Consider the following 26,380-nt stretch of genomic DNA (forward strand, 5'->3'; position numbering starts at 1 on the left):
GACTTCGCTTTGTCAAAACACAAAGAATTTAATGCATGAATGCTTTAGAACAGCAACAGGAACACATCTGGAACATATGAAGCTAGTCAGAAAGCTCACAGCTCACAATAACAAAACACATGTGTCATTTTTGAGGGACGTCTGTGAGGCACTGCCAAGTGCAATAGCTCGATAATGATTTACAAGCTATGTATTGCTAACAGTGATGCTAATGTGTCCCAGATAACCCAGTCAAACTTCACAGGGTGGGTTAGAGAAAGTGAGATAGGATTTATGTGGCGTTTGGATTTTATTTTACTGGTTCTTTGTTACTTTGCAGCGCAGAGTATGGATACTCTTATTGTAAAAAAAAATAGTTGCACCCAGAAAGAACCAGCTGACAGGAATGAAGTTTGGTGGGTAGCCTGGTCGTGCCTGATTTGTCGTCACACATGCAGAAGGCTCGGTTCCATGATCTGAGGGACCATTTTTCTTTGTCAGATCACCTTTGGGCGTCACTACTGGCACTTTGACAGCCCAAGGTTATGTTATGTTAATGAGATTCTGCAACCAGTGGTCCTCTACCTTCTCTAAACACATATTTCAGTGCACTATTCCAACAGGACAATGCTCGTCCACATACTGCTGCCGCCTCAAGAGCTTGACTTGAGAGCTAGACACAGATGCTATGCTATGGCTGGCTGAATTGCCAGACCCATCTCTAATAAACATGTGTGAAATTCTATTTTTGGAGATGCTATCAACCCTCCATCTTGTACCACAAAAGCTGCAGGAACTGTGTGAGAATATTTAAGATGCATGCAATGGATAATCACAGGACGCCATTAGGAACCTCTACAACTCCAAAGCTGAGACTGGCTGTTACAAATGTTACAAATGCATAACAAACTACCTTTGTAGGTTTAGCTTAGTAAATATTGTCAACATATATTTTTTATCATTTATTGTTCCTGGTAATTCTTATCTTCTGCAACCTGACACTATTTTTGTGAACTATCATTTTTTTGACAGTGAAGTGAGTGTACACAACAAATGTATGATAAAGTTTTTTTAATACCATAAATTGTCAAATATAAATCAGCTGGTGTCCTAATACATTTGTACATACTCTTTGTATCCGAATCCTAACGTTTTCTACTGCTTCTATTTTCCTAACTTTTATTATTTATATTTAAGTCTATTTATCTTAGATTTTGCATTTATATGACACAATCCGGTTCATTCTTTATCCCTCTTTTTATTTTATTCTCAGATAATAATTGCTCTTTTCACTGGAACTGGACCTGGAGATCACAGTTTTCTTCTACCTCATGTACCCCATGTGATGTAAATGACAATAAATTCTCCATACATCCTTAAATCCTAATATTCCATTTTTTTTTCACTATTCTAGGACGTCTGCAGCACTTTGTGGTGCACTGTGGATTCCACCTGTCACTCAAAGCTGGACGGAGCGGTGGATGGCACCAAGTGTGGCGAAGGCAAGGTGAGGCAGGTGGAGCTGCATGAGGCGTAGCACGTGTTCTCCTCTTCAGACGCTGGAGCTTTTATGTCTGACTGTATCTGTCTGCAGTGTATTGATCTGTTTATTCTTCCTCCACATGCCCTGTACTTTTGTGTTTTGACCCCGTGTGCTTTTGCTTTGCCGTCAGTGGTGTCTGAGTGGCGAGTGTGTGCCAGTGGGACTCCAGCCGGAGAAAGTGGACGGCGGTTGGGGGCCGTGGAGCGAGTGGTCTCCCTGCACCAGGACCTGCGGAGCAGGAATACAGAGCGCTCAGAGAGACTGCGACAGTCCAGCGTAGGTCAATCGTGTGTTTTAGGACATAAACTGAACACCACATGCTGTTTACACTGAGCAAGAAATTTAAATAATTTAGGTCATCTTTTCTTTTGGAGTGTAAAACTCTGTTACGTAAAGACCATTATAGAAAATCTCAACAAAGCCAGGAGCCAGGGGGTTGTTCTTATTTCATTTTTTAATAAACATTTTGCTTTATGATCCAAACTTTCTCTACTTTAATATAAATATGTCAAAGGCTGCAACAGCCAAAATATAGGCACTTTAAATATTAGTACTTAAGTTATGCTATAATAATAAAAAAAATAGACGTATATAACAAAATGCTATATTAATTAATGATTACAGATACATTTTAAATCTTCCGATGAGATTTATATTTTAAACATTTTTTTATAACTTGACACTCCTCCATAGCTGGAGGAGGTGATGAAGGTGCCTCCGCGGCGCGTGCAGCTCCCCCGGTCTCCTCCGCTTCAGCCTCGGACCCGCTCACCTCACTCTGTTCCGACCCTGGGGCAGTCGGCGCATCTCCGGCGCCCGAGCCCGCAGCCGCCGCAGGGGGAACGGCCACTGCGGGCTCCGCAGCAGCAGGACCCGGCCGCTCGCACTCAGCACCCGCGGGAACATCTGAGCTCGCGTTAGCCTGTACCAGATGACCCGCTTGTCCACACCAAAAGCATTTTATATCGGTGTCAGTGGACACGTACACCGTGTAGTCAAACTCGTCCACTTTTAGTTTGAGGACCAGGTCCAGATCCTCCCCATCCTTCAGGTTCATTAAAACCATCCTCCTAAAGGACACAAGGTGCTTTAAAAGAGGCGATTTGAGTCCGAGACTTACGGTGAATTTACACTGCTCCGACGCGAAAACGCACATGGTCGCACTACCCCCCTCCAACCGGTCGCATGTGGGCGTGACAAAGGCTTTCCCTGCGTCGTCCAATTAAATCGTTTTAATAAATGGGAAATGCTTTTTATATAAGCTATTATCATTTCCAATACTTAATAAATATAAATGTGTCTTTATAGATATAAATGTTTGAATGAGCTTCATTACACTGTCTAGTGAGCAGTATATAAGCTGAAAAAAGCAAACTTTTCCAATTAAATTACATATTAATATTTTAAAAACCCACCAGAGACTCCAACAATCACAGCAGCCTTTCTCCTCGCTGACAGAGTCCCTGTGAATCAGCAGGGATTTTATAAAGAACAGGGAAGCCTGAAACTTCTCTTCCAGGCTTCTCTGGACGCTTGAAAGCGGAACTAAAATGGTTCCATGCGCTGCGCTGAGGACGCGTTACAGGCCAACACCTGCTCTCTGATTGGATAGACGCATTGCGTTGGACGGACTCATTTGCATAAAGTTCAGCTCGGCTCAACTTTTCATCGCATCGCATCCCCCGTTCTCGACGCGTCGGACCCATGATGCACTGCGCGACTGCGTCTGACGGAGGCGGCGCTTCCCATTGAAAATGAATGGGATCCGTCGCTGTGCGTTGTCGCGTTGGAGCAGTGTAAATTCACCGTAAGCCGTTTCACGGATGAGACCGGCTTCCCGTAGCGGGAAAGCTCACGGACGAGTAGCTCGTCCTTAATGAATGGGGGAACATTCGACAGTATTACCTTTCTCGCGGGGGTACTGAGGGGCAACACCGGGAAGAGCTGACCGTTTATAATTACTCCTTTACTGAACAGGTCGTTCGCTCTTTCCACGGTGTTTAGAAACAGAACCATTGAGTTGTTCATGCGGGAGGCGGAGAGCACGTTTTCATGTCCCACGAGCTCTCCGACAGCAAGGCAACAGGTCTCAATACCTCCTCCGAGCCGCCGCACTCTAGGCCATGCTCACACCACGCTCACGCCACACACACACTCACACACACACTCACACCCGCGCTCAGCAGCGCGCACACACAACACACCGCTACACCACACACACACGCAGATAAACTTACTCACACACTCTAACAATCCACTCAATCAAACAAAAACGAAAGTTAACAACAACAAAAGTTTGGCAAAACGCCAAGCGCTCTCACACACACCCTCCGTTCCCTCCAACGCTCGCGCATGCGCAGAGAGAAAGAGAGAGAGAGAGATGGGGTAGAAAGAAAGAGAATGGGGAGAGAGTGTAAGAAAGAGGATTGAAGAAAGTGGAATAGAGAGAGAGGAAGAGAGAAGTTGGATAGAGAAAAAAAGAAAGAGGGAGACAGAGATTGGGTAGAGAGAAAGAGATAGAGAGGTAGAGAGAGACGAAGAGATAGAGAGAGAATTGGGAGAGAGAGAGAGAATTGGAGAGAAAGGAAGAAAGAGAATAATAAACAGTGTAAATTAAACTTGCAGTCACAATAATGAAATTAGAGATCAGTCAGTGTATTAAGTGGGCACTTTTTGGGAAACCCCATTCTAAGGCATTTTTATCTTGTGCCCTTTGGGCTTTGGAGTGGGTAGAGTTAAATGGTCTGCATTTTTGCCTTAAATCATTTTTGCTGATAAGACAGACGAAAAATGTGATATGTGTGGGAGTGTGTGTGTCTTTGTGTGTGTGTGCCTGTGTCTAAGTATAATTTAATGCATGGTAATTATGATCTGGAAAGAAGGTAGAAAAAATAGCAGCCAAATTGATCTCATCAATCTTCTTGCTTCTCTATAAACTCCTGCAGTGATGAATAACCCTGAGCCTGATTATGAAACCGCAGATTCGGGTCAGCGCTTCGGTCTTTAAGTTACAGCTGGAGTGGGTTACTGTGTCTTTACTGGTTCTGAATAAAGCAGAATGTTTTTAAAGTGTTTTTATTCTTTCTGTGCACGTACCGTGAGCCATTTACACCTCGCTGTGTTTATAGAACACACGGCTGCGAATGCTGAGGCCAGGACCTCCACCGGGGAAGCTCGTTTAGGATATTGATGGATAGAATGCATGCGGAACATCTGCGTCTGCTCTCAGCAGCGGCTGTTAAGCACTGTAGTAATTCATAACCCACTTACAACATCCGTGACTTTCAATGAGGAGAAAAACTTCAGTTATTACAACATCATAAGAAGAATCTGTGTGGAAGGTCACCTCATTCACAATGTATCATCAATCAGATAATTATTACATTCTAGTCTTCAAGAGTTATCTCTGAAACGGACTCGTCTCTTTCAGTAGCAGTTCTTTCTAGTAATATCACACATTTTATTGCTTCAAAGAACATAAACACAACTAGGTCGGACATGATCATTTCTATTTTAAGAAAGAATGGAATAAATGATTTTATTGTCATTTTAAGCCAATTTGTTATTTTAGGCCAATGATATAATAAAGTAATGCATCTGCATGTTACATTTAAAGTGCAATGGACTTTGAACTATTAAAGGAACAATCAGTCGTAATTGCAAACAAGAAACAAGAACGTGTGAAAAAGCTACAGGAGTCCAGTTTCAAAACACTAGATTATGTTTTCTGTCCAATTCTCTCCTTACCAAGAGCAAAACTTACATGGGTTGCCAGATTGATAAACAGTTGCAAGCATTGTAGCTTATTGGTGAATATATACGTCCAAAATATGCACTGTCTAAAATATCTGTCTCTACTAACCTAGCGGTGATGGTTTAAGCAGCTATGGTTAACAACCTTACTGAAGCTTACTGATTACCTGTTCAGCAAAAAAATAGCCAGCTTGCCTATTTTCATGGCTGCAGCACACTGTTTGCATGCTGTTATCTATACCTGGCAACCATGAGTGTGGAATAGGACTGCTGGAATGACGATGGACAGATTTGGAAGTCACAACCCACACAGACTTCTGTGGCATACTGCATAGTTCAAAAAATACTGAGTGAAGCTCTTTTAGCAAGAGCTGCAAGTGTTTAAACTCAGCATACTTCCTTAATATCTGAAGATACATTACACAGGAAATGTAATCATTAATGCTCCTGTAAAAATATTTAGACATTTTAGAATCGGAATATAAAAATGTGTAAATATCCTAAATAATAGAAAAAAAAAATATATAAAATAATTCTACTGTTTTTTTTTAAAGGTTGACATACCAGCTTGATTCAGCCATTCTTGCTGAATAAGCACAATGCACAGTATTGAGAGCAGCTAAATCAGCTAAAAATTGATAGGTGTGATGTGATGGGCATAAATACAAAGATCTCTCTTTTCTCTGCTTTTTTCTTATTCAGGCCGAAGAATGGAGGGAGATACTGCCTGGGCGAGCGTCTCAGGTACAAAGTCTGTAAACGGAAGCCATGCCCTCTGGACCAGCCCAGCTTCAAATCCATCCAGTGCAGCAGGTTTAACACCGTGCCTTATAAGGGCAAGTTCTACAAATGGGTGCACGTCAATAACCGAAGTAAGCAGTTTATTATGAAAATTGAAATATTAATGGGGGTTATTAGTTGTAATGCTTAGAATGGTGTCTATTTACAACCAAACAATCAGAATCAGTGTGCTAAAAGGGGAAATCTCACCTTGATGTGGAGATCTGCACAAGAGCAGTAGCCAGACCAAGCCAAAAGCTGAAAAAAAACTTTAAACTGGTCATTAGGTTTCTTTCAGATTTGATCAGTGATTTAAAATATTTTTCGGTTTCAAGTATTTTGCTCTTTAAAGACATGGGAGCCTGGTCTCATATGACTAATGACTATGACTAGAGATTACCACCCTATGGTATTGTAAAGATGGCCACTGAGTAATCAGACTGATCAGAGGCAGTTAATGTTCTCCTCCAAGTGTGTTGAACCTGTGGCTGAACACAAAAAAAATTTGTATAATGGTATGAAGTGCTACAGACTAGTAGCTCTCCAGCCCAGAGGGTTGTTGAACCCAATTGCAGAAAAGTTGAATTCAAAGCAGGTAAACCTAAGAACAAAGGAAAAAAACAAATAAATAAACACACCGCTCCTCACGCAGGGATCAAACTCATGTCTTCAGGTTTGCAATCCAATACACTAGCGCTGCCACGGCTAGTGAATTGGGACACAACCAGGTCGAAAAGAAGCATGTATTGGAGGAAGCATGTGTTAGTCTTCACCCTCCATGTTGGTGCGTTACTAGTGACAGGGGGAGTCCTAATGAGTGGGTTGGGTAATTGGCCGTTTAAATTGGGGAGAAAATGAGGAAAAATAGAAATAAAATTATATATATAAAAAAAAAAAAAAAAAAAAACCTCATGGGCCAGATGTTTCATGCTTCATGCCAGATGTTTCACGCCTATTGCCGACCCCTGGTGTAGTGGTTCCCATAGCTTAGAGCAGTGGTTCCCAACCTATGGGTCGCGACCCAACCTATGGGTCGCCAAAGATCCACGATGGGTCGCGAAGCCCTCTTGATTTTAAGGGGTTTAATTTTAATACTATATATAGTCTAGGGTAAGCAAAATTCGCCGCGCTGCGCTGCGCTCTCTCTGTCTCTCTCTCTCTCTCTGGCGCGCGCGTGGGCGGGCGCTCTCTCCGGCAGCGCGGAGCTGAATTCAGCGCGAGGCTGAATATAATAATATAATAATATAAGAATATAAAACTCAGTTTAGTTAAATAAATGAAAATGAGTGAGGGCCTGTAAAGTTAATCAATTATTGTCCAATATTTGGACAGGTTGAGGTTTTGGTGAGCTGTTTTACTGATTTGAAACTGAAACTGAAACTGATATTATTCTTCTTCTTTTTTTGTTTGTTTTTATTTTATATAAATTATTTTTTATTCATTTTAAATAGTTGTATTATTTTATTGATCTAATTATTTTTTTCTTCATAAGATAAAATTCCTTATGTTTTATGTATCAATTTTTCCTTTTTTATTTTTTTCATCTATAGTAAATGTCAGTTTTTATTTGTCATTTCTAACCCCCCCCCCCCCACCCCAACCCAATTATACACTTACATCTTTTACATTTGGGGGGGGGGGTTATGTTGGGTCACCAAAGCTTACAATGGTAAAAATATGGGTCCCTGAAGAAAAAGGTTGGGAACCACTGGCTTAGAGGAAGCATCTGCTAGCCTACTAAATACAATTTTTAGAAATTCATTAGAAGAAGTGTCCATAAATTTTCAGATATATGCTTGCATGCTTTCTTCTCAGAGTAAAATCTTAATTTAAAATGCTTAAAATAGTGCAAAACTTAATCTTAATCCCAGTCTAGCAAACTGCCTGCATTTCTTTTTTAGATACATTTTTATGATCCACTAAATCAGACTTTAGCCATGCCTGGTAAACTTAACATCACTGGATCACCAGTGTGTATTCAATGTATTATAATTGTATTGTAATTGTATAATGAGTTTATTGAATATAGTGGCAATGTGATATTTTGTTTGTATTGTTTTCCATCTCTGATGTCACTCTTTAGAAACTATATTGCTCTGGAGGTGCTTCTGCTAACCAGTATATTTATATAAAAATATAAATATGTTCTGTTTGCCAGTTCATCCGTGTGAGCTACACTGCCGCCCACTAAGCGAGCATTTCTCGGAGAAGATGGTGGATGCAGTGATTGACGGGACCCAGTGCTACGAGGGTACTCAGAGCCGGGACATGTGCATTAATGGGATCTGCAAGGTCAGGAAAACCTTTGACCCGTCTATTACCTCCCACAGCTCTTTGATCCGCTGTTGTACAGTCGCTGTTGGAGCATGCTCGCAGTCGCAGCGTGCAGTAAAGGATTGCAAGTGGTCAGCAAGGACAAATCATAGCTGTTGTGAAATGGTTTCTCAACTGGCTTCCAGTAGAGCAACGCACGCTGCTTTTCACAAAACCGTCTGCCCAGATTCTGCTACCCCAGGGTTTGCTCAGCCCGGCGTGAAATCACCATTCAGTCCTTACTTGACCTAACCGACTTATTCTCATGCACGTGAAGCTGCTTTCGCAGAAAATGTGAGACCAAATTCTGCCAAACCCTGCTGACTTCTAGCCTCGTTTAATTGAATATAGCTGAAAATCTGAGCGCCACATTAACATCAGTATGCTGTTTCATGCTTTCATTCTCCCCAGAGCTCACAGAACATTCTGGGAAAGATGTACTTTGTGAAGACTTCTGAATCATGTTTTAGCCTTTTTTAGTTAATTCTGCTGAAAAGAAGTGTGCCTGTAACATTAGTACATTTAGAAGTAAGGAGGAGGCAGGTGCCACGATACAGAAATGTTATACATGGTCATGAAGGACATACACTACCATGCCAAAAGACATGCAAAGAGGATAGTAGTATGTATTGATATAACTGATGTGATAAAGTGGGAACATTTGTAGACGTATTAAGGTGATTAATAATAACCACCATATGGTATTGGAAAGATGGCCACAGAGTGAACAGACTTGCCTTTAAGGGCTTTAGTCTAAGTCTTTGTGGCCATCTGTTAATTTTATTACCAGATCTGGTGGTTCTTGGAGGTTCTCCTCCAAGTGTGTTGAAACCGGAACTGAACGTTAAGGTATAGTGGTCCCCATAGCTCAGAGAAAGCATTTGCTAGCCTACTAAACACATCCATTAGAAGGAGTGTCCATAAACATTAGGACAAATGGTCGCATGCTTTCTTCTTAGTGGAAAATCTTAATTTAAAATGCTTTTTATTCCAAATCCAGTCTTAATCCCTGTCTAGCAAACTGCTCCTGTTCCGTTAGATGCATTTATGTGATCCAGTAGATCAATCTTTAGCCATGTCTGGTAAAAAGACAGAGAATAGTAGTATGTATTGATAGAACTGATGTGATAAAATATGAACATTTGTAGAAGTATTGAGGTGACTAAAGATAACCACCCTATGGTATTGGAAAGATGGCCACAGAGTGAACAGACTTGCCTTTAAGGGCTTTAGTCTAAATCTTTGTGGCCATCGGTTAATTTTAGTAACAGATTGGTGGTTCTTGGAGGTTCTCCTCCAAGCGTGTTGAAACCAGAACTGAACGTTAAGGTGTAGTGGTCCCCATAGACTATTAAATACATCCATTAGAAGGAGTGTCCATAAACATTAGGACAAATGGTCGCATGCTTTCTTCTTAGTGGAAAATCTTAATTTAAAATGCTTTTTATTCCAAAACCAGACTTAATCCCTGTCTAGCAAACTGCCCCTGTTCCATTTGATGCATCTATGTGATCCAGTAGATCAATCTTTAGCCATGTCTGGTAAAAAGAAAGAGAATAGTAGTATGTATTGATAGAACTGATGTGATGAAGTGTGACCTTAATGAATGGCTTGGAAACACCCACACTTGTAGAAGTATTGTAAGTGAGGTTAAATGCTGACCAGCATGTTTCAGAGAAGGCAACATGAATTATCTGAATTAAATGATGTGTCGACTGTAGAGAATACTTTATAGAAAGCATTACCGCCCACAGTGGACAGTCCAGTGGGTGGTAATAATCATGACCAGCAGTGTCTGGCTAAAATTATCCTTGTGAACAGAGAAGCGAGTAAATTAGAAGCAGAAATAGCATCCATATTTAAAACAGGAGGTGCTACATACAGGGATCGTACAATCATGAAAAAAACTGGAAAGATCATGGAATTTAAAAAAAAAATAGCAATTTCCAGGCCTGAATAAGTTTTGGAAAGATAAAAATACTTAGAAAGTAAAAAAAAAAAAAAGACATGGAAATTTGTTCTACAAATCTTTGTGTTTCAGTTTATCGATAGAAAAAAACAAATAGATTAGCACAGAGTTAATTTAGTAATTTAGGCCTACACAATGAAGCTCTCAGGATCTGACACACATTTTATTATAAAAAAATAATTAATCATGATACACATGATCAAGCTCTGTGTATCTCTTGATCCTGGTCTACAAACTAGCTATGGATATTTGAAGTAACATCGAAGCGCTGTTGTAAGTCGCTCTGGATAAGGGTGTCTGCTAAATACCTTAAATGTAAATGTAAATTTTACCTACCATTTATCTCTCTCTATCTTTTGTTGATCTTTATCTTTTATATTAAGATTTTAGAAAACGCTATGGCCCAATAACTTTGCTCTTACCAGCAAAAAAAACAGATCTATGAAAAATTTCAATCTGGATTTAGGCCTTATGATAGCACTGAGACAGCTCTAGTTAAGATAACAAGTGATCTGCTGCTTGTTGCTGACCAAGGCTGTGTTTCCCTACTGCTGTAGCCAGAGTCCTTACTAAAACTAGAAAATTTTACCATATTAGTCCAGCCCAATCTTTATGCTGTAAAGCTGTGTATTGATTTGATTGACACTGAATTTGAAATGTACATATTGCAATATATCAGATTTTATTCATCAGATTTATCTCCACTGATATGAGCGCCAAAGCCATAAGTACACTCTGCGTAATTTGAATTCAGTTGTTGTAATTTACTTTGTGTCCGAATTTCACGATGAATGATCCAATAGAAATGCTCCAACATGAGTTACATCGAAGTTACATTGATTATTTTTGATATTTTATGATATTTTGAAGGTTGTTGTGGGATAGAAGCAGTGTGTTGTTGAGGCTTCTGTGTAAAATTCAGTAGAACATTAAATAAACAACAGTCAAATACTGAGTTTTGTACAGTACTGTACATCTGGCCCTCAGTCCAGAAGGGTCATGTGGGTTCAGCCAGAGAAGAACTTCAGCTTCACACCCTTGGCAGAAATCTGTCCCTCCGGAGTTTGCTGTAATTCTAAGCAAGCACAACCAATTGTCCAACTGAGGCCTGTTTGTGTTGGATTTGAGCTGGGCTGTAGCTTCAGCGCGGCGTTCCTCTCGGGGTCTGAGGGTGCAGAGATTATTTTCTTAGAGTCGGCTGCTCCTATCGTGTTCTGCTAAGAATCAGTGACAAATGGGATGCAGGAGGCGGCCATGCATTTATGCATAAGGAAACAGTACGGTAAGCTGGTGCACCATGCAAGAGTGAAGGACTTTGCCTGAACTGAATTCCATTACCATATACAGCCAGTCAAGGTTTTTACCATCAAGGGTTGCTTTTTTGGGATCATGAACATGCTGAGAAACACAGCTACAGGCTTTCAGATCTGCAGGTTCAGCCTCCCTTCAAAAAGCTCCTTCGCTGCCTGTCAGATGTTCTCCCTCAAGTTAGTGCTGCTTTATTATCTTCCAAAAAACATGTGAAAATGGTTATTTTGAGTCATCGATTCTGAGTGGGTATTATTACTATGCACATATAAAAAATGAAGAGATTTCTCTGCTGCATTTTAAAGTAACTGGTAGCTGTAGAGAAGCAAGACCATATCCAATATTAAACACACTATAACATAGAATGTTTCAAAAAAGTAGACCTAAAAAAATATATATACATTTCCAAATACTGTCCAACCAGCTGAACCTTAATCAAGAATTATTAAAAGAAATGAAAGGGTCTTCAGAGATAAATTTCAAGTGCCGTAGTATCAGGTCTAAATACTTCTGACCATGCAAAAAAAAAACTTTTATCACAAGCTTGCAACATAAAGAAACGTAAAAAAAAATTAAAAGGGTGATGACTTTTTGAATGCATTGTATATCTATTTTTTTTTTCTTGCTATGCAAAAAATGTCTCATCAAATCGTAAACTTCATAGGATGGGTAGAAATATCTTTTTTTGGAGCATTTTTGTTGGTCCATTTATCGTGAGATTTTGTTACTATTTTAAGAGACATTCCTAATTCACATGTCAAAAAGTGTAGATATAGAAATAAATAGAAAGAAGTAGCACCTCTTGTTTTAATTATATAGTTGTTTGGATTTGATTGGTATTGGCTTTTTAAAGTTCTTGAATTGGATTAATGGACACAAATCTTGACCAGGAAATCCCAATATTAAATTAAAAGGATTGCTTCTTTCTGCTTCTAAACCATCCCTGAAACTTTTAATGTTTTCCTATATATTTAAAAATATATTTTGTGTACAGGTAATTTTTTTTCTGATATTGTAATGTGTAATTATTTATTTTGTGTAATGTGTAATATATATTTTTTCCATATGGATGAAAAAGCACCAATATAAGCCTGCTCTGTATTTCGTATTTCACTGTGTTGTGTTGTGTGTGTGTGTGTATATTGTAGAATATTGGCTGTGATTATGAGATCGACTCGAATGCGGTTGAGGACCGGTGTGGAGTGTGCCAAGGCAATGGATCCACTTGTGAAACTGTGAAGAAGACCTTTGAGGACAGTGAAGGGCTGGGTACGGTATGCATTTTAACTAGTGATGGAATGTGCTGTGAAGGCTTAATCTGGGAGAATATGCAGCTGAATATGTTGTTTATGTGAATTTTTGAATTTCAGCACTCTGCCCTTTAATGCAGCACAGATCTGTTAATGCTGGAATTCCCTGGTCAGTAGAACAGAATACTTTAATGCTGAGCTTAAGCTTTTATAATAAGCAGGTTTGTTTCTGTCTCCTAGGCTATGTGGATATTGGTCTAATTCCAGAAGGAGCGCGGGACATCCACATCGAGGAGGTGGCTGAGGCTGGGAACTTTTTGGCGTTACGGAGCAACGACCCAGAGAAGTATTTCCTGAATGGCGGCTGGACCATCCAGTGGAACGGAGAGTACAAGGCAGCTGGAACAGTGTTCACCTATGAACGGACTGGCCAGCTGGAGAACCTCACTTCCCCAGGACCAACCATGGAACCAGTGTGGATTCAGGTACTTCTAAAAAATAAGTCAGAGTTTTTAGAATTCAATAAAATGATGAAAAAAAAAGTTTCTTTGGTTTTATCAAATTGAAAACTTCTGGAATATAATCAAGAGGAAGATGGATGATCACAATCCATTAATCCAAACTGAACTCTTTGAATTTTTGCACCAGGAGTGCAGGCATAAAGTTATTCAAAAGCAGTGTGTAAGACTGGTAGAGGAGAACATGCCAAGATGCACGAAAACTGTGATTAAAAACCAGGGTTATTCCACCAAATATTGATTTCTGAACTCTTCTGAAAAACTTTTTTTTGCCTCATTTGAGATCTGAAAGCTATGCATCTTATTGTTATTTACAATACAATATTTTTATTTGGAATTTGGGAGAAATGTTGTCCATGGTTTATAGACTAAAACAAAAATGTTCATTATACTCAAACATATGCTTAAATAGCAAAATCAGAGAAACTGATTCAGAAAAAGAAGAGGTCTCTTTTTTCCAGAGCTGTGTATATAACTGATAATATTATTGGAAAAGGATACGTGTATTGGGGAAAACTAAACTGTACAATTAAAAAAAGCCTCCAATACTCTGGATAGAAGATAAGACATGGTTGATCATGGAGGCATACATTCCTTTACGAATCTTGTAGGACATTTGCCCTCAGATGTTGCACCTGGGTCTGTAGATCCTGCAGACTCGTAGGTTGCTGAAGCTTATGTCCCAGTGTGTCCCAGAAATGCACAATTGGCAATAAATCTGGTGACCAGGAAGGCCTAGGAAGTCTTAGAATCTGCCATTCCTGGAAATTTCTTTGCTGTGTGTGGACGAGCATTATCCTGTTGGAAAGATGTCCAGCAGATATTGCTGAGCTGTTACTGTGCCTCATATTACTACTAGGGTGACTGTAGCTCCCCAGAGTGTCACTACGAAGCCTCTATACTCAAATCTAACTATTATCAGATCCCAAATAGAATCTTGATTTGTTTCTTAAAGCAATACAGTTACAACTCAACCCCATTGCAAGGGAAGACACCAGTGGCTAGCTGACTGATGGCATAGAGGACAGGCAATTTCTCCAATCAGCCATTCAGTTTCTTTTAGTCCAATGGTGTGCCCACTCTCAAGTCTGTCAACTGGAAAAAATGTCTTTGAGTGTGTTGTAGAGGCATGTCTATCAGTTAACAGTCTCTCACCAGGAGGTAAACTACCCAAATGTAGCATCTGTAAGACTTTGTGTTGGGTAGTGGGTAAAGATAGATAGGGCTCAGTGTCTAAAAAGTCAATGAAAAAAAAAAGTAAATGAGATTTTGTGGCGGCCCAATTGGAGGCCACTTCTAAACCTCTTGAAAGATGATACTCATTAACATTGACTCATTTATTGGGACAATTATATCATATAGTCGTCTCTAGTGCAAATGGGGTTTGTTTTGTAACACTGAAAGATTGTGTAACAGGGTGTCTGTGATTTACGAATTTCTACAGAATTAGACAGCTGCATCTCCTGTCCTACTGAGTCATTTGATATGAGCTGGCCAGTTGCTGGTCAGCTGGGAATTTGCAGCGCTTTTGCCAAATGCTACTTCTCTTGGCCTGGAAAAATGGATTCTAAAGTGATTCAGCCTCTGGTTCAGTGTGAGTGGCTGTTTATTGCTAGGAGTATGACTATAGTTATGGTTATATTTTATTGTTCTTGAAAAGCATAAAACTGTCATCTAAGGCTATGTGTGGGAGTATATATGTAGTACACATATAGTGTAATGTCTAACCATAAAGTCAAACCAAAGTCAGGCCAACATAAAACAACAGAGGTAAAGTTAACTCTTAGCTTAGTTCAGTCAAAAAGTGCTATCGGTGAAAAGGTCCAGATCCCCAGCTCTGATACACCAGCTAACAGATGCCTGTGCTGGCCAACATCACACTAAGAGTAATGGGGAAGAGAAGAGAGCATGACCAACTGTGCTCTCTCAGACTCTGGCTGCTGATGTCTTGCAGCACGATCTGGCACTCAAGCCAGTGATCCTCAAATACAGTTTTTCTCAATTGCCAAGACACATTTCGTGAAACCATCCCTCCATGTCTCTAAACTGAAAACACAAAACTCAGTTTTCAAACTACATTCACAAAACCTCTGACTCTTCCTGCAAAACCAAAATACTGCATCAAAACAATTCAAACAGTGCTCAAAAACAAACAATGTTGTCAGATCAGATCCAGAGTCAAGCAAAAATAAAAAACAGCACTGAACAGTCATTAGAACATAGAAAAAAGGAAAACACAACGATCAGAACATAAATCATATTTTTTATATATACACTACAGGCCAAACGTTTGGACACACCTTCTCTTTTTCAATGCATTTCTTTATTTTTATGACTATTTACATTGTGGATTCTCACTGAAGGCATCAAAACTATGAATGAACACATGTGGAGTTTTATGTACTTAACAAAAAAAAGGTGAAATAACTAAAAAGAAAATTGTATATTCTAGTTTCTTCAAAATAGCCACCCTTTGCTCTGATTACTGCTTTGCACACTCTTGGTATCATTCTCTCAATGAGCTTCTAGAGGTGGTCACCAGAAATGGTTTTCCATTGAAGCAAGGAGTTCCCAGAGTTGTTTAACACTTGTTGCCCCTTTGCCTTCACTCTGCGGTCCAGCTCACCCCAAACCATCTGGATTGGGTTCAGGTCTGGTGACTGTGGAGGCCAGGTAATTATTTGTTATGTATAGAAAACACCATAGATTCTCCCTGAAATGTTAATAGTCATGAAAATAAAAAACTTTTGGCCTGTACTGTATATATCTTGTATATATAGTACCAGACCTACAAGTATATCAGAAAATCCATGTAATGAAACACCTTTGTATAGAGTTATGCTGCAAACATGTACGTAATGAAAACTTGTTCTCCTCTCTGAATCTTTAGACTATGGTGAACACAGTAAATCTGCTCAGGTTGAACTGAACTCGAAATCCCTCTTCCCTCATTATCAAACTGTGGAAAAAGAACATGGTCTAAAAAAGTTGCCCAAATTTCATCTGAAATAATTGTTTTTTGTCTCACACCTCTTCCTCCTCTTCCTCTTCTTACTTTGCCTCTCTGATGGTTTCTGTCCATAGTAAAACCTTAACGACCAGAGCTCCTTGTACTGGCTCATACTGGTTTCTTCACACCATCATCAGCCACAAATGTGATAATTTTTTTTCAGTTGCTGTGTTTAGGTTGAGACACCCGTGTTTTCACTGAGTTTCACTTTTGCTTCCTGTGCTTATCATTATGCAACCCAAGTGCATCACAGTGCACTAAAAAAAAGGTAATTTGGACTAACCTAAAAAAAATACTTATAATTTGTTGCACTTAAACATGTTAGTTTTTTTCAACTTTAATTTAAAATCTAACATTTTGATTTAAAATCAATAAATATATTATTTAACCCACACACCAGAAAGTTCTTTAAAACAAATAACAAAAAGATGATTTGTAATGAATATCCCATTTTACACTTTTTTTTTATCTGGAAAAGTATTTTATTTTCTATGACATCCATGTATAGTTTTACCTTTGATTAAACCAATTAAATAATTTTAATTCTGTTAGTTACTTTTATAAATTGTGCTAAAATAACTCAGAATGACTTATTAAATAATTAAAGCTGGACAAACTTTCAAGAAAAAACAGCAACTTGTTCTTAAAGCCTACAACACTGCATACAAGCATTTAGCCATTATATTTGATGGTGGCTTCACAATGACGCACTTTACGTGTAACAGTGGTGATGGGAAACAATGGGAAGAAGAACTCCAGGAGGAGTGATCTGATGTCATAATCTCTGAAAAAGATTGAAGTAAAAAAATATTATTTGAGTTAATTTATTTATTTGAAGTTGTTTTAATAGGGAATGGATTTGCTTACAGGCAAACTGAGAAAAACAGGTTTGAACTAGAAATCATAATTTTTCATTAGACCAACATGAAAATGCACTTTAAATCAATGACATTGTTGTTGCACTTGTTTCAGTGTGCAAAATGTGTTTTAGTGGGTGAAAATATGTTTGCAAGTTGTGTCTAACCAGGTGAAAAATTATTCAGGTTCTGTCAAAAGGGTGACCGTTTCAATAAATGGGTTCAGGTCACTAAACATTTGGTTCAGAACACAGGATTTAGTGTTTTAGCAATTAACAAAAACTGTAACAGTAAAAGAGCATTGTTCTGCTGGCCCAATCATCTGAGCTATAGAGTTGGGAGAACTTTTGACTTAACTCAGTTGAGTTGACTTAAAAAGTGCTCTGTAATCAGTTACTTTTATCATTTTAAGTTGGCCTGATTTTAAAGGTTTGACAGTAGCAGGGATATACCCACTGACACTCCAAAGGAGAGCCCCTGCTGCTCCGGGCCTCGCAGATACTGAAGTTCTGCTGTAAATATAATCTGCTGCTGGAGGAAGTGTGGAGGAGAAGCCTGCGTATATGATTATGAAACCGCATCAGATGAGTCGTATCTCCTTCAGCTTTCAGAGCTGAATTTCCGTGTGTTGCAGTCAGCATGAAGAAAACAAACCACTGAACTGAGGAAATTAAACTGTCTTTATCTTTCAGCGTCTGACTAATCAAAGGCCGACCCCCAGCACTTCACACATGCTCACAGTCCCAGGAATTCATTTTAATGAGGAATATTTTCCTTTCTTGCTTCTTTTTATTCTTGTTGATGTTTTTTTTGACAGAGAGACAAACATTCAGGGAATGTATGATGTGATAAAAATACATAAAAACAGATCAATTAATTATGTTGCAGGGCAGATACCATCATCAGTGCTCGCCTGTGAACAGTAGGCCTACTATTAATCATAGGAAAACCTCATTAATAAATGAAAAGAAGAGAAAAAACAAACTTGCATGCATTTGAAATGGAAATTAGCTCCTTATCTGGACAGTAAGTGATTATGTACTCGACAAACCCTCTATTTTACATTAAATACGAATGACAATCACACATAGTGGTAACATACATTTAAAAGTAGAGTGGTTTAAGTCATGAAATAAATTTACATAAATTGGTAACAAAGTGTTGCCTTGGGGGTTGATTTGGAAACACCCACACCTGTATAAGTTGTGAGGTATTGTGTGTGTCGGGTGGTGGGTGAGACATTATATTGTGTGAACATGTTACATTTCTTGATCCACAGTATAACAGGGAATACATCATATTGTCGCTGTCCAATGAAAAACACTTATCTCCAAAACGGCAACTTTACAGGAGAGAGAAAAAACCTTGTAAAATTTCAATGGAAATCAATGTAAAAATAGTTTATTTCAGGTAATTTTGAAGAGTTTCTTGGTCCATTTATTAAGAAATGTTGGCACAGTGTAGGGGACAGCTTTTCTGTTCGAATTATGTAGTAAACTAAAAATCTACAAAAATTGAGTTTTTTTTATAGGGCAGTGATAATATAAGGCATTACCACCCACAGTGGGCAGTACAGTGGGTGGTAATAATTGTGACCAGCAGTGTCTGTCTAAAACTGTCATGATGAAACAGACATCTCAGACACACGCAGATGCAAATCAAAATATACTTTATTAAATGTATTAAAGCCTAAGATAAATGGAAAGTCAGAACAAGCAAGGTCAACACCGATAAACAGCAGCAATAAGGAAATAACATACCAGAAACCAAACCCAGTCCAAAAACGGTATCAGAGGGCAAGCTAGATTCCGTCAATAATCAGCAATGAGTGAATAACAGTGAGTGGCTTAAGGTAGACCTAGAGCAGGTGATGTCAATATTCAGGTGACTGGCTTCCTGGAGGTGCATTGTCATGTGATTAGGAACTGTAGTGATGTCAGTGTGTGGTGCATTCTGGGCAATGTAGTCCGTGGACTGGAGATAAAACTGTCTGTGCAAACTTACAGTTCTAATTCTATACTACAGAATTAAATTATTTTAAATGTACTTTTTAAAAAGTATAATTTAACGAGTAACTCTTACCTCTATTATCATTTTGCATGGTGTGATGGAGCTTCAAGGATCCTGTCTAACAAAAAAAAAACATTCAAAAAGGTTATTTTTTATTCATTGCTGCCTGATCCTAAGGCTAAAAATTGTTACTTTGCCTTTGTAATTTTTCATTTGAAGCGTGTACAGTACATAAGGTACATAAGTTAGTGTGTAGTTTTATTATTTTCAGTAAGTAAAATCTTTATAAACAGGTGTACCTGTGTCATTTTTAAAATACTAATCCTAAATATTTTAACATTTATTTAGTAATATTATAGATGCAATGGTCATGTTGGTCAGTACAGACATGTAAAAATAATTTAAAAAATAGTATATTAAAAATACCGGAAATTGAATGCATAGCTTTACTTTGTGTCTATGTTTTTGCGCTTAATTCATCTCATCAATGTTTTAAATTAAATGGAACTCATTGTATAGAATAAACCTACAGGGTATTTTTTCATTTGAAGATCGTATTAATATTAAATCTAAAGCACAAGAGTGGAAATATTAATGTATACGTTGTGCAGCTGAGGGAGTGAGAAGCAGGTTAAGGGGTTGAACTGCACCTCCCTTGATTAATTATAGAAAATAGAAAAGTGTCACAACAGGCCTTTCATTTAAACTGGGGCGCTGCGCTCCAGCCACATGAAAGTGCTGGCAGGATTCATTAGTGCTATAGGACAGGCAGGGGGAGCCGCACATAAAGGGGCTCCGCCTACAGAAGCATCCGCAGCCCCTTGGCAAGCCACCCCACATGTGGGCGGTAGAGCGGCGTAGTGTACTGGAGCAGGCAACCCTGGCACTCGTAATGATGCTCGTTACTTCCTGCCGTGCTCAGGGATCCCTGGGGCTTTAGAGCGGCGTCTCTGCGCAGGTGCAGTCAGACTACTAATGGGCTTTCAGCCTCATAGTGGGCTGGAGTGGTTTGTTTACTAGACGTGTTCAAAACGCAACTTCTAATTTGATTTTTTCTGACAGAACGGTCAAGATTACTTCTGTATATCCCACTGCTCACCACGGGGAAAACATTTTGATTTCCACAGAGTTTCATTAATGAATTTGTGGTTCTTTTGGAAAAGTTTTGATTAACTTTTAACTTAATAATAATATTTTATAGACCTGAATACTGGCATATCCTTGCCCTGTTCCCTGTCGTTTCCCTTCTGTGCCTGTGTTGCTCCCTGTGTTTGTTTACCTTTCCTTCTGCATGCCTGTGTCACTCCCCACGTGGTCCTGTGTGTTCCTCCCATGTTTCTGCCTTAAGTGTTTTCACCTGTGCTCATTGGTAGCTCCGCCCCTCTTGTTACCTGTCCCCAGGTGTTTCTTGTTTCGCCTGTGTGTATTTATAGGTCTTTGTTTCATGTTTCCTTTGTTGGTTCTTGTACATTGTTACGTCAATTCTGGTTGCGTTTATGTTTCTATTTGTACCCAGTGTTCATGTTTTTGGTTTATTGTTTCTTTGTTTCTTTATTTCTTTGTTGTAAATGAATATTACTCGCTTTTGCGTCCGCTCTCCGCGTTCCTCCCTACTGCACCGTGACCAATACAGCAACAGCAACTAGACTGAAGAGGAAATTATAAGATAAACTATAGACAATGTGTGCAACTTAAATTAACTGAATGCATTCATTAGTAGAAGTGTCTACAAATATTCAGACAAATAATCAGACTTATAGTGTACGTGCCGTCATCGTTAAAGGAGAAATCCGGTGTGAAATGGACTTGGCTTGTAGTGAAACATGATAACGAGTACAAACTTTTGTCGAATAGCCCACCTCCAATCACCCCCAGCATTCCCAAATACAGTGCTCTAAGCTGATGCTCCCAACAGGCTTACAGTGCAAGTGATAGGGGCATAGAGTTACACATTCAAAGAAATGGCTATTTTTACACCAATAACTAGCTCAAATTAGCTGCACACTTTATTTGTAGATTTCTAAGGGCCCTGACATTTAAAATGAGGCACTGAGAGCTTGAAAGAGAGTTTAATAAAAACACTGTTTATACACACAGTACCTTGAGGTATATAACAACTGATGAATAGTGGCGCTCTTATTACAAAACCACTTACAATATTATTCCTATTACAGAGGAGGGCCCATTTAGTGTTAGGACTCTTATTGGTGTAGCACAGTATAGTTGGAACCCAGACCTGGAATTGAACCACGGTCTCCCACATGGTAGCTCACTGGCAGGCGTGGTGTTATCCACCACACCACACCAACCACAGGAAATATTTACAGCAACAGCTGGAATTGATGCAATTCTGCTTTCAGCTTGTTAATGGTGTAAAAATAGTGATTTCGTGCTTCAAGCTAAAAAACTCATCAACTGATTCAGACCAGAGACACAAACTACAGGTGTGAAAACGCAATTATTTTATCTATATGATGAAATTATAGTAGATTAGTTTAGATAGTAGATCATGATTTTTTTGTTTTATGTTACACCAGTCTTAAATAAGCAAAAAAAAATAGACACCAAATACGCCCTGGTTGATTGACTTATGCTGAGATGGGTTGTAAATTGTGTACAGTTGATTTTTTTGCCAAACTTTTCTTTAATTATTGCAAAAAATAAAATAATATAAAAATTGGGCCATTTAATGTGATGAACTGCTGTTATGGTTGGACAGGACTCAGACACGCGCTGATGCAGATAAAACGTGACTTTATTAAATAAAGGTGCAGACAAAGGGATAGTCAGACAGAAATATATCAACAGGGGCGAACAACAGAAGAAGGAATACAACATACCAGAGTAGAAAACAGTCCAGAGGTCAAACACAGGCAGGCAATATCAAAGGGCAGGCAAAAATCAGAGTCAGTGAACAAAGCAAGGTCAAAAAACAAGAGATACAAAAATAGGCAAAAGAAACGCGTTGTATGAGGAAAAATACCATCAATACTCGGCAGAGCACAGGTGCAAAATGAGTCCCTTTTATAGGCCATGAGGCCTAGTATTCTGGAGACTGACTTCCTGGTAGAAGCATGTGATGTGTCATGTGATCATAAGTCAGTGTAGTTTCAGTGTGAGGTGCATCCTGGGCAATGGAGTCCGGAGGCTGCAGATTGCAGGTAGAGCTGATTGTGGGAGAGACAGAAGCGCTTACAGCGCCAGGTGTGACAACTGCACAAAAAAAAAAATTAAAGTGATAATGCTAGTCATTGTTAAATGCAATTTTTTATGAAGCATTTGTATTTTTTTATCAGTTTTTTTACTGGTAATCCTGAACAGTTATTAACTTGTTTTAATAGCTTCCTAACTTTCATTGTCTTGTTTACTTCCAAAACGTCCAACAACCTTCCACAGGATGTTAGTGTGTTACCGTTCAAAGATGTCCAAATATTTGAATGGTAATTTCAAACTTCTGAAAGGTCCAGCTGGCAGGCAGTTCTGGCATTCTGAACTTTTGCCGCTCAGATGCATCATGGTGCTCGTTGTGTTTTCAACCTTCAACCCAAATCTTCTCCAGACCTCCTCTGACACATGTGGCTCGTGTTTACATTGTTCTTGTTGTTTAGTTCAGTGTGAGATTGTGTCTGTGTGTGTTAGTGAGTGTGTGTGTGTGTTTGACTTGGTGCTCTCTTTAATCTGCTGTCTCTGTGCTCCAGCTGCTCTTTCAGGAGACCAACCCAGGAGTGAGGTATGAATACACTATCAGCAGAGAAATCCTGCCGGAGTCCATCAACGGCACGCCGGCCTGGGATTTCCAGTGGAAGCATGGAGCCTGGACAGAGTGCAGCGCCACATGTGGAACAGGTACTATTACAGCATTTTTACTGCATATTAAAAACAGCTGGAGTTCGGGTTTATTTCGTTTCTGGTCTTTAAATCTGGAACTTGAATCCAGTTTCCGGTTCTGGGTTTTGTAATCAGTGGTAGCAAACTGAACTGTTGAACCAGCGACCTAGATTCACATCTTCAGAAATCACAACATCCATGACTGGAAACTGGATTCAAGGTGTGGATTTGAATTTGATACCATCCTGTCTGTACACTGTAAACTACGGACAACATTTCTCCCAAATTCCAAATAAAAATATTGTCATTTAGAGCATTTATTTGCAGAAAATGAGAAATGGCTGAAATAATAAATAGTTGCAGTTGCATTGTTTTTAAGTGGTCTCTTATTGTTTTCCAGAGTTGTATTATGTCGTTATTTTTAAATACATTTTCTCGACAGGTAGTAAATATTGCATTAGTTTGACATGCAGAAAAAATGCATCAGTAAGGGATTTTTTAAAAAAACTGCTTCTCAAATACTGTCCCATAATTCATACAATTATTTCATTTAAAATATGCCACATATCTCTCAATTAAACTGAAATGTTTACATTCTTTATAATAAAATGTGCATTCAATCAGTGTTTTAACCCTATAGTGTTTTTTAGGGCTATATGTTCTTACACAATGCTTTTGGATAACTTTAAATCCCTCCTGTTGCAAAAATTCAAGTAGTTCAGTTTGATTTGATGGCTTTTGATCATCAATCTTCCTCTTTATTATATTCTAGATGTTATCAATTTGGTAAAATCAAAGGAACTCATATTTTTTTAAATACAATTAAACAAACAATTTAACTCTGTAACAAAAAAAGAACAGACAAGCTACAAGTCCACATCCAATGCAGGGAACCCTACATCATTTAAACGGGTGTGTAGAAAGTTATGCATTTTTAAACCCAACTAAGGTCACATTAAAATATTCCTCTGGAACTTACTTTTTTTTAGTGATGGCTCGAGTCTAGCTCGAGCCATCCCAAAGAAAACTTACTGCACATTCAATCCAAGCCCAACCCTTATTCCCACGTTCACATGCTAGAATTCATCATACTCATGCTATTCTTTTCATAATTAATTATAAATATTGGAGATTTCATACTAATCACTGAATCAAAGAAAATCGACATTTTTAAGTGGTCTCTTATTTCTTTTTCACATATATATATATATAACATGGTAATTAAAAAGCTGGATCTCATCCTTTATTGTTCACAGGGACAATTCTAGACAGATACTGCTGTTATATGTATATAATTGCACGCTTTATTAATAGTGTAAAGCAGATTAAAGAGCAGAAATAAGCACTGTTTTGGATCCTTAAAGGTTAAATAGAGATCTAGCTAAGAAGAGGATCGATTAAATCAAGAGTCTGCCTCTTGGCATGTTTCTGAGCAATCGTGTAAGTGTGTATAGGCCATTAACACCGCCCCCTTGGGCTGTCTTCCAAAGGCAAACATGCCCTGAGGTTATGGGTATAGCAGTATCTGAAATATTTAAAAATGGATTGTATTAATATTCATATCCCCTTGATATTTAGCCTTAGATTTTTCATGTTTAATTTGTGTAATCTATAATTTAGAGTTTTCTACTGGATAAATCAGGGATTCCTTATTAGCAGCGAAGTGAACTTACCAGCTTAGGACAAACCTGGTGTATAAGCATGCTTCCGCAGCCCTGAGATCAGTTACTGTATGTGAATTATGAGGAGGATAGGTCAAGCTTGTGTTTTATCCATTTAGTACAAAGATCTTGTGATATGGGTAGACCACTTGCCACTTGCACTGTGCACGATACTATATTATTACTATACGTTACCCACACTAATTTTAATATCACAATACTGTGATTCTGTCATACTCAATATATCACAAGACATTTCTCTATTATAGATATATTGGTGTCAGTTTTACAGAATTTAGAATTTAATACTGATATATAATACTGATACTTAGCTTAGTGCCCAATAATAGGGGTTTTAAATATGATACATATGCAGTTCTGGAAAAATTAAAAGATCACTTCAGTTTCTGAATCAGTTTCTCTGATTTGGCTATTTATATGTATATGTTTAAGTAAATGGACATTGTTGTTTTATTCTATAAACTACAGACAACATTTCCCCCAAATTCCAAATAAAACTATTGTCATTTAGAACATTTATTTGCAGTAAATGACAAATGGCTAAAAAATAACCAAAAAGATGCAGAGCTTTCAGACCTCAAATAATGCAAAGAAAACATGTTCATATACATAAAGTTTTAAAAGCAACATTTGCTGGACTATTCCTGGTTTTTAATCACAGTTTTCATGCATCTTGGCATGTTCTTCTCCACCAGTCTTACACACTGCTTTTAGATAACTTTTTGACACTTCTGATGATCATCCATCTTCGTCTTGATTGTATTCCAGAGGTTTTTAATTTGGTAAAACCAAAGAAACTCATTGTTTTTAAGTGCCAGCGTTGTATAATGTCATAATATTTAAATACATTTTCTTGACAGGCAGTAAATATTGCATTAGTTTGACATGCAGAAAAAATGCATCAGTAATGGAAAATTATTAAAAACAGCTACTCAAATACTTTCCCATAATTCATACAATGACTTTATTTAAAATATGCCACATATCTTCCAATTAAACTGAAACAATTATCTTTATAATAAAATGTGCATTTAATCAGTGTTTTTAAAGCAATACCATACCATGATTATCAGATAATTCAGTTCTATCAGTATAACCAAGCTAATCAACTAGCCTGAGCAGAAATGAGCCTACATTTTCTTTCAGATAATCAGATTTTGGTTATTTTTGGTGGAATAAAAAGAGTAAGCATTATATTTTTGGGATATTATAGTTTCAGATGTTTAAATGAACAGAAATATCTAACTTTATACAGCATACATTTATTAATTGTCACTAATTTATATTTGTGTTTAGTGTTCTGACTTCACCACAGGGTGACAGTTGATAGAGGTGTATATAAAAACCAGAGTCTTTCAAATAAGAAATAAAAAGATTAACACATTTAAAACTAATCAAAATATATACAAAATGACAGAGGTTGAAAGTAACTAATTACATTAACTCACATTACTGTAAATGAGTAGATTTTATGAGTAATTTGTAATTTTTAAAGTAGTTTTTAAAACAGGTAATTTTACTTTTACTCAAGTACATTTTGACACAAGTAATTTACTTCGCTACTTTGGAAAACTCTCCAT

The 26,380-nt window shown here is 38.2% G+C and overlaps 1 protein-coding gene across 1 annotated transcript in view; it reads left to right on the forward strand.

Annotated features, from left to right (window-relative positions):
- The window catches only part of LOC103030160 (A disintegrin and metalloproteinase with thrombospondin motifs 7), a 150,160-nt gene that overhangs the window by 48,126 nt on the left and 75,654 nt on the right, over positions 1–26,380 (forward strand). The window contains exons 10-16 of the mRNA XM_049465710.1: positions 1,394–1,486; positions 1,653–1,798; positions 5,978–6,147; positions 8,214–8,347; positions 12,794–12,914; positions 13,136–13,380; positions 22,989–23,136. Of these exons, the coding sequence (XP_049321667.1) occupies positions 1,394–1,486; positions 1,653–1,798; positions 5,978–6,147; positions 8,214–8,347; positions 12,794–12,914; positions 13,136–13,380; positions 22,989–23,136 (1,057 nt within the window). The remainder of the gene's footprint in view (positions 1–1,393; positions 1,487–1,652; positions 1,799–5,977; positions 6,148–8,213; positions 8,348–12,793; positions 12,915–13,135; positions 13,381–22,988; positions 23,137–26,380) is intronic.

Source organism: Astyanax mexicanus, chromosome 16 (assembly GCF_023375975.1).
Source record: "Astyanax mexicanus isolate ESR-SI-001 chromosome 16, AstMex3_surface, whole genome shotgun sequence".
Taxonomy (NCBI): Eukaryota; Metazoa; Chordata; class Actinopteri; order Characiformes; family Acestrorhamphidae; genus Astyanax; species Astyanax mexicanus.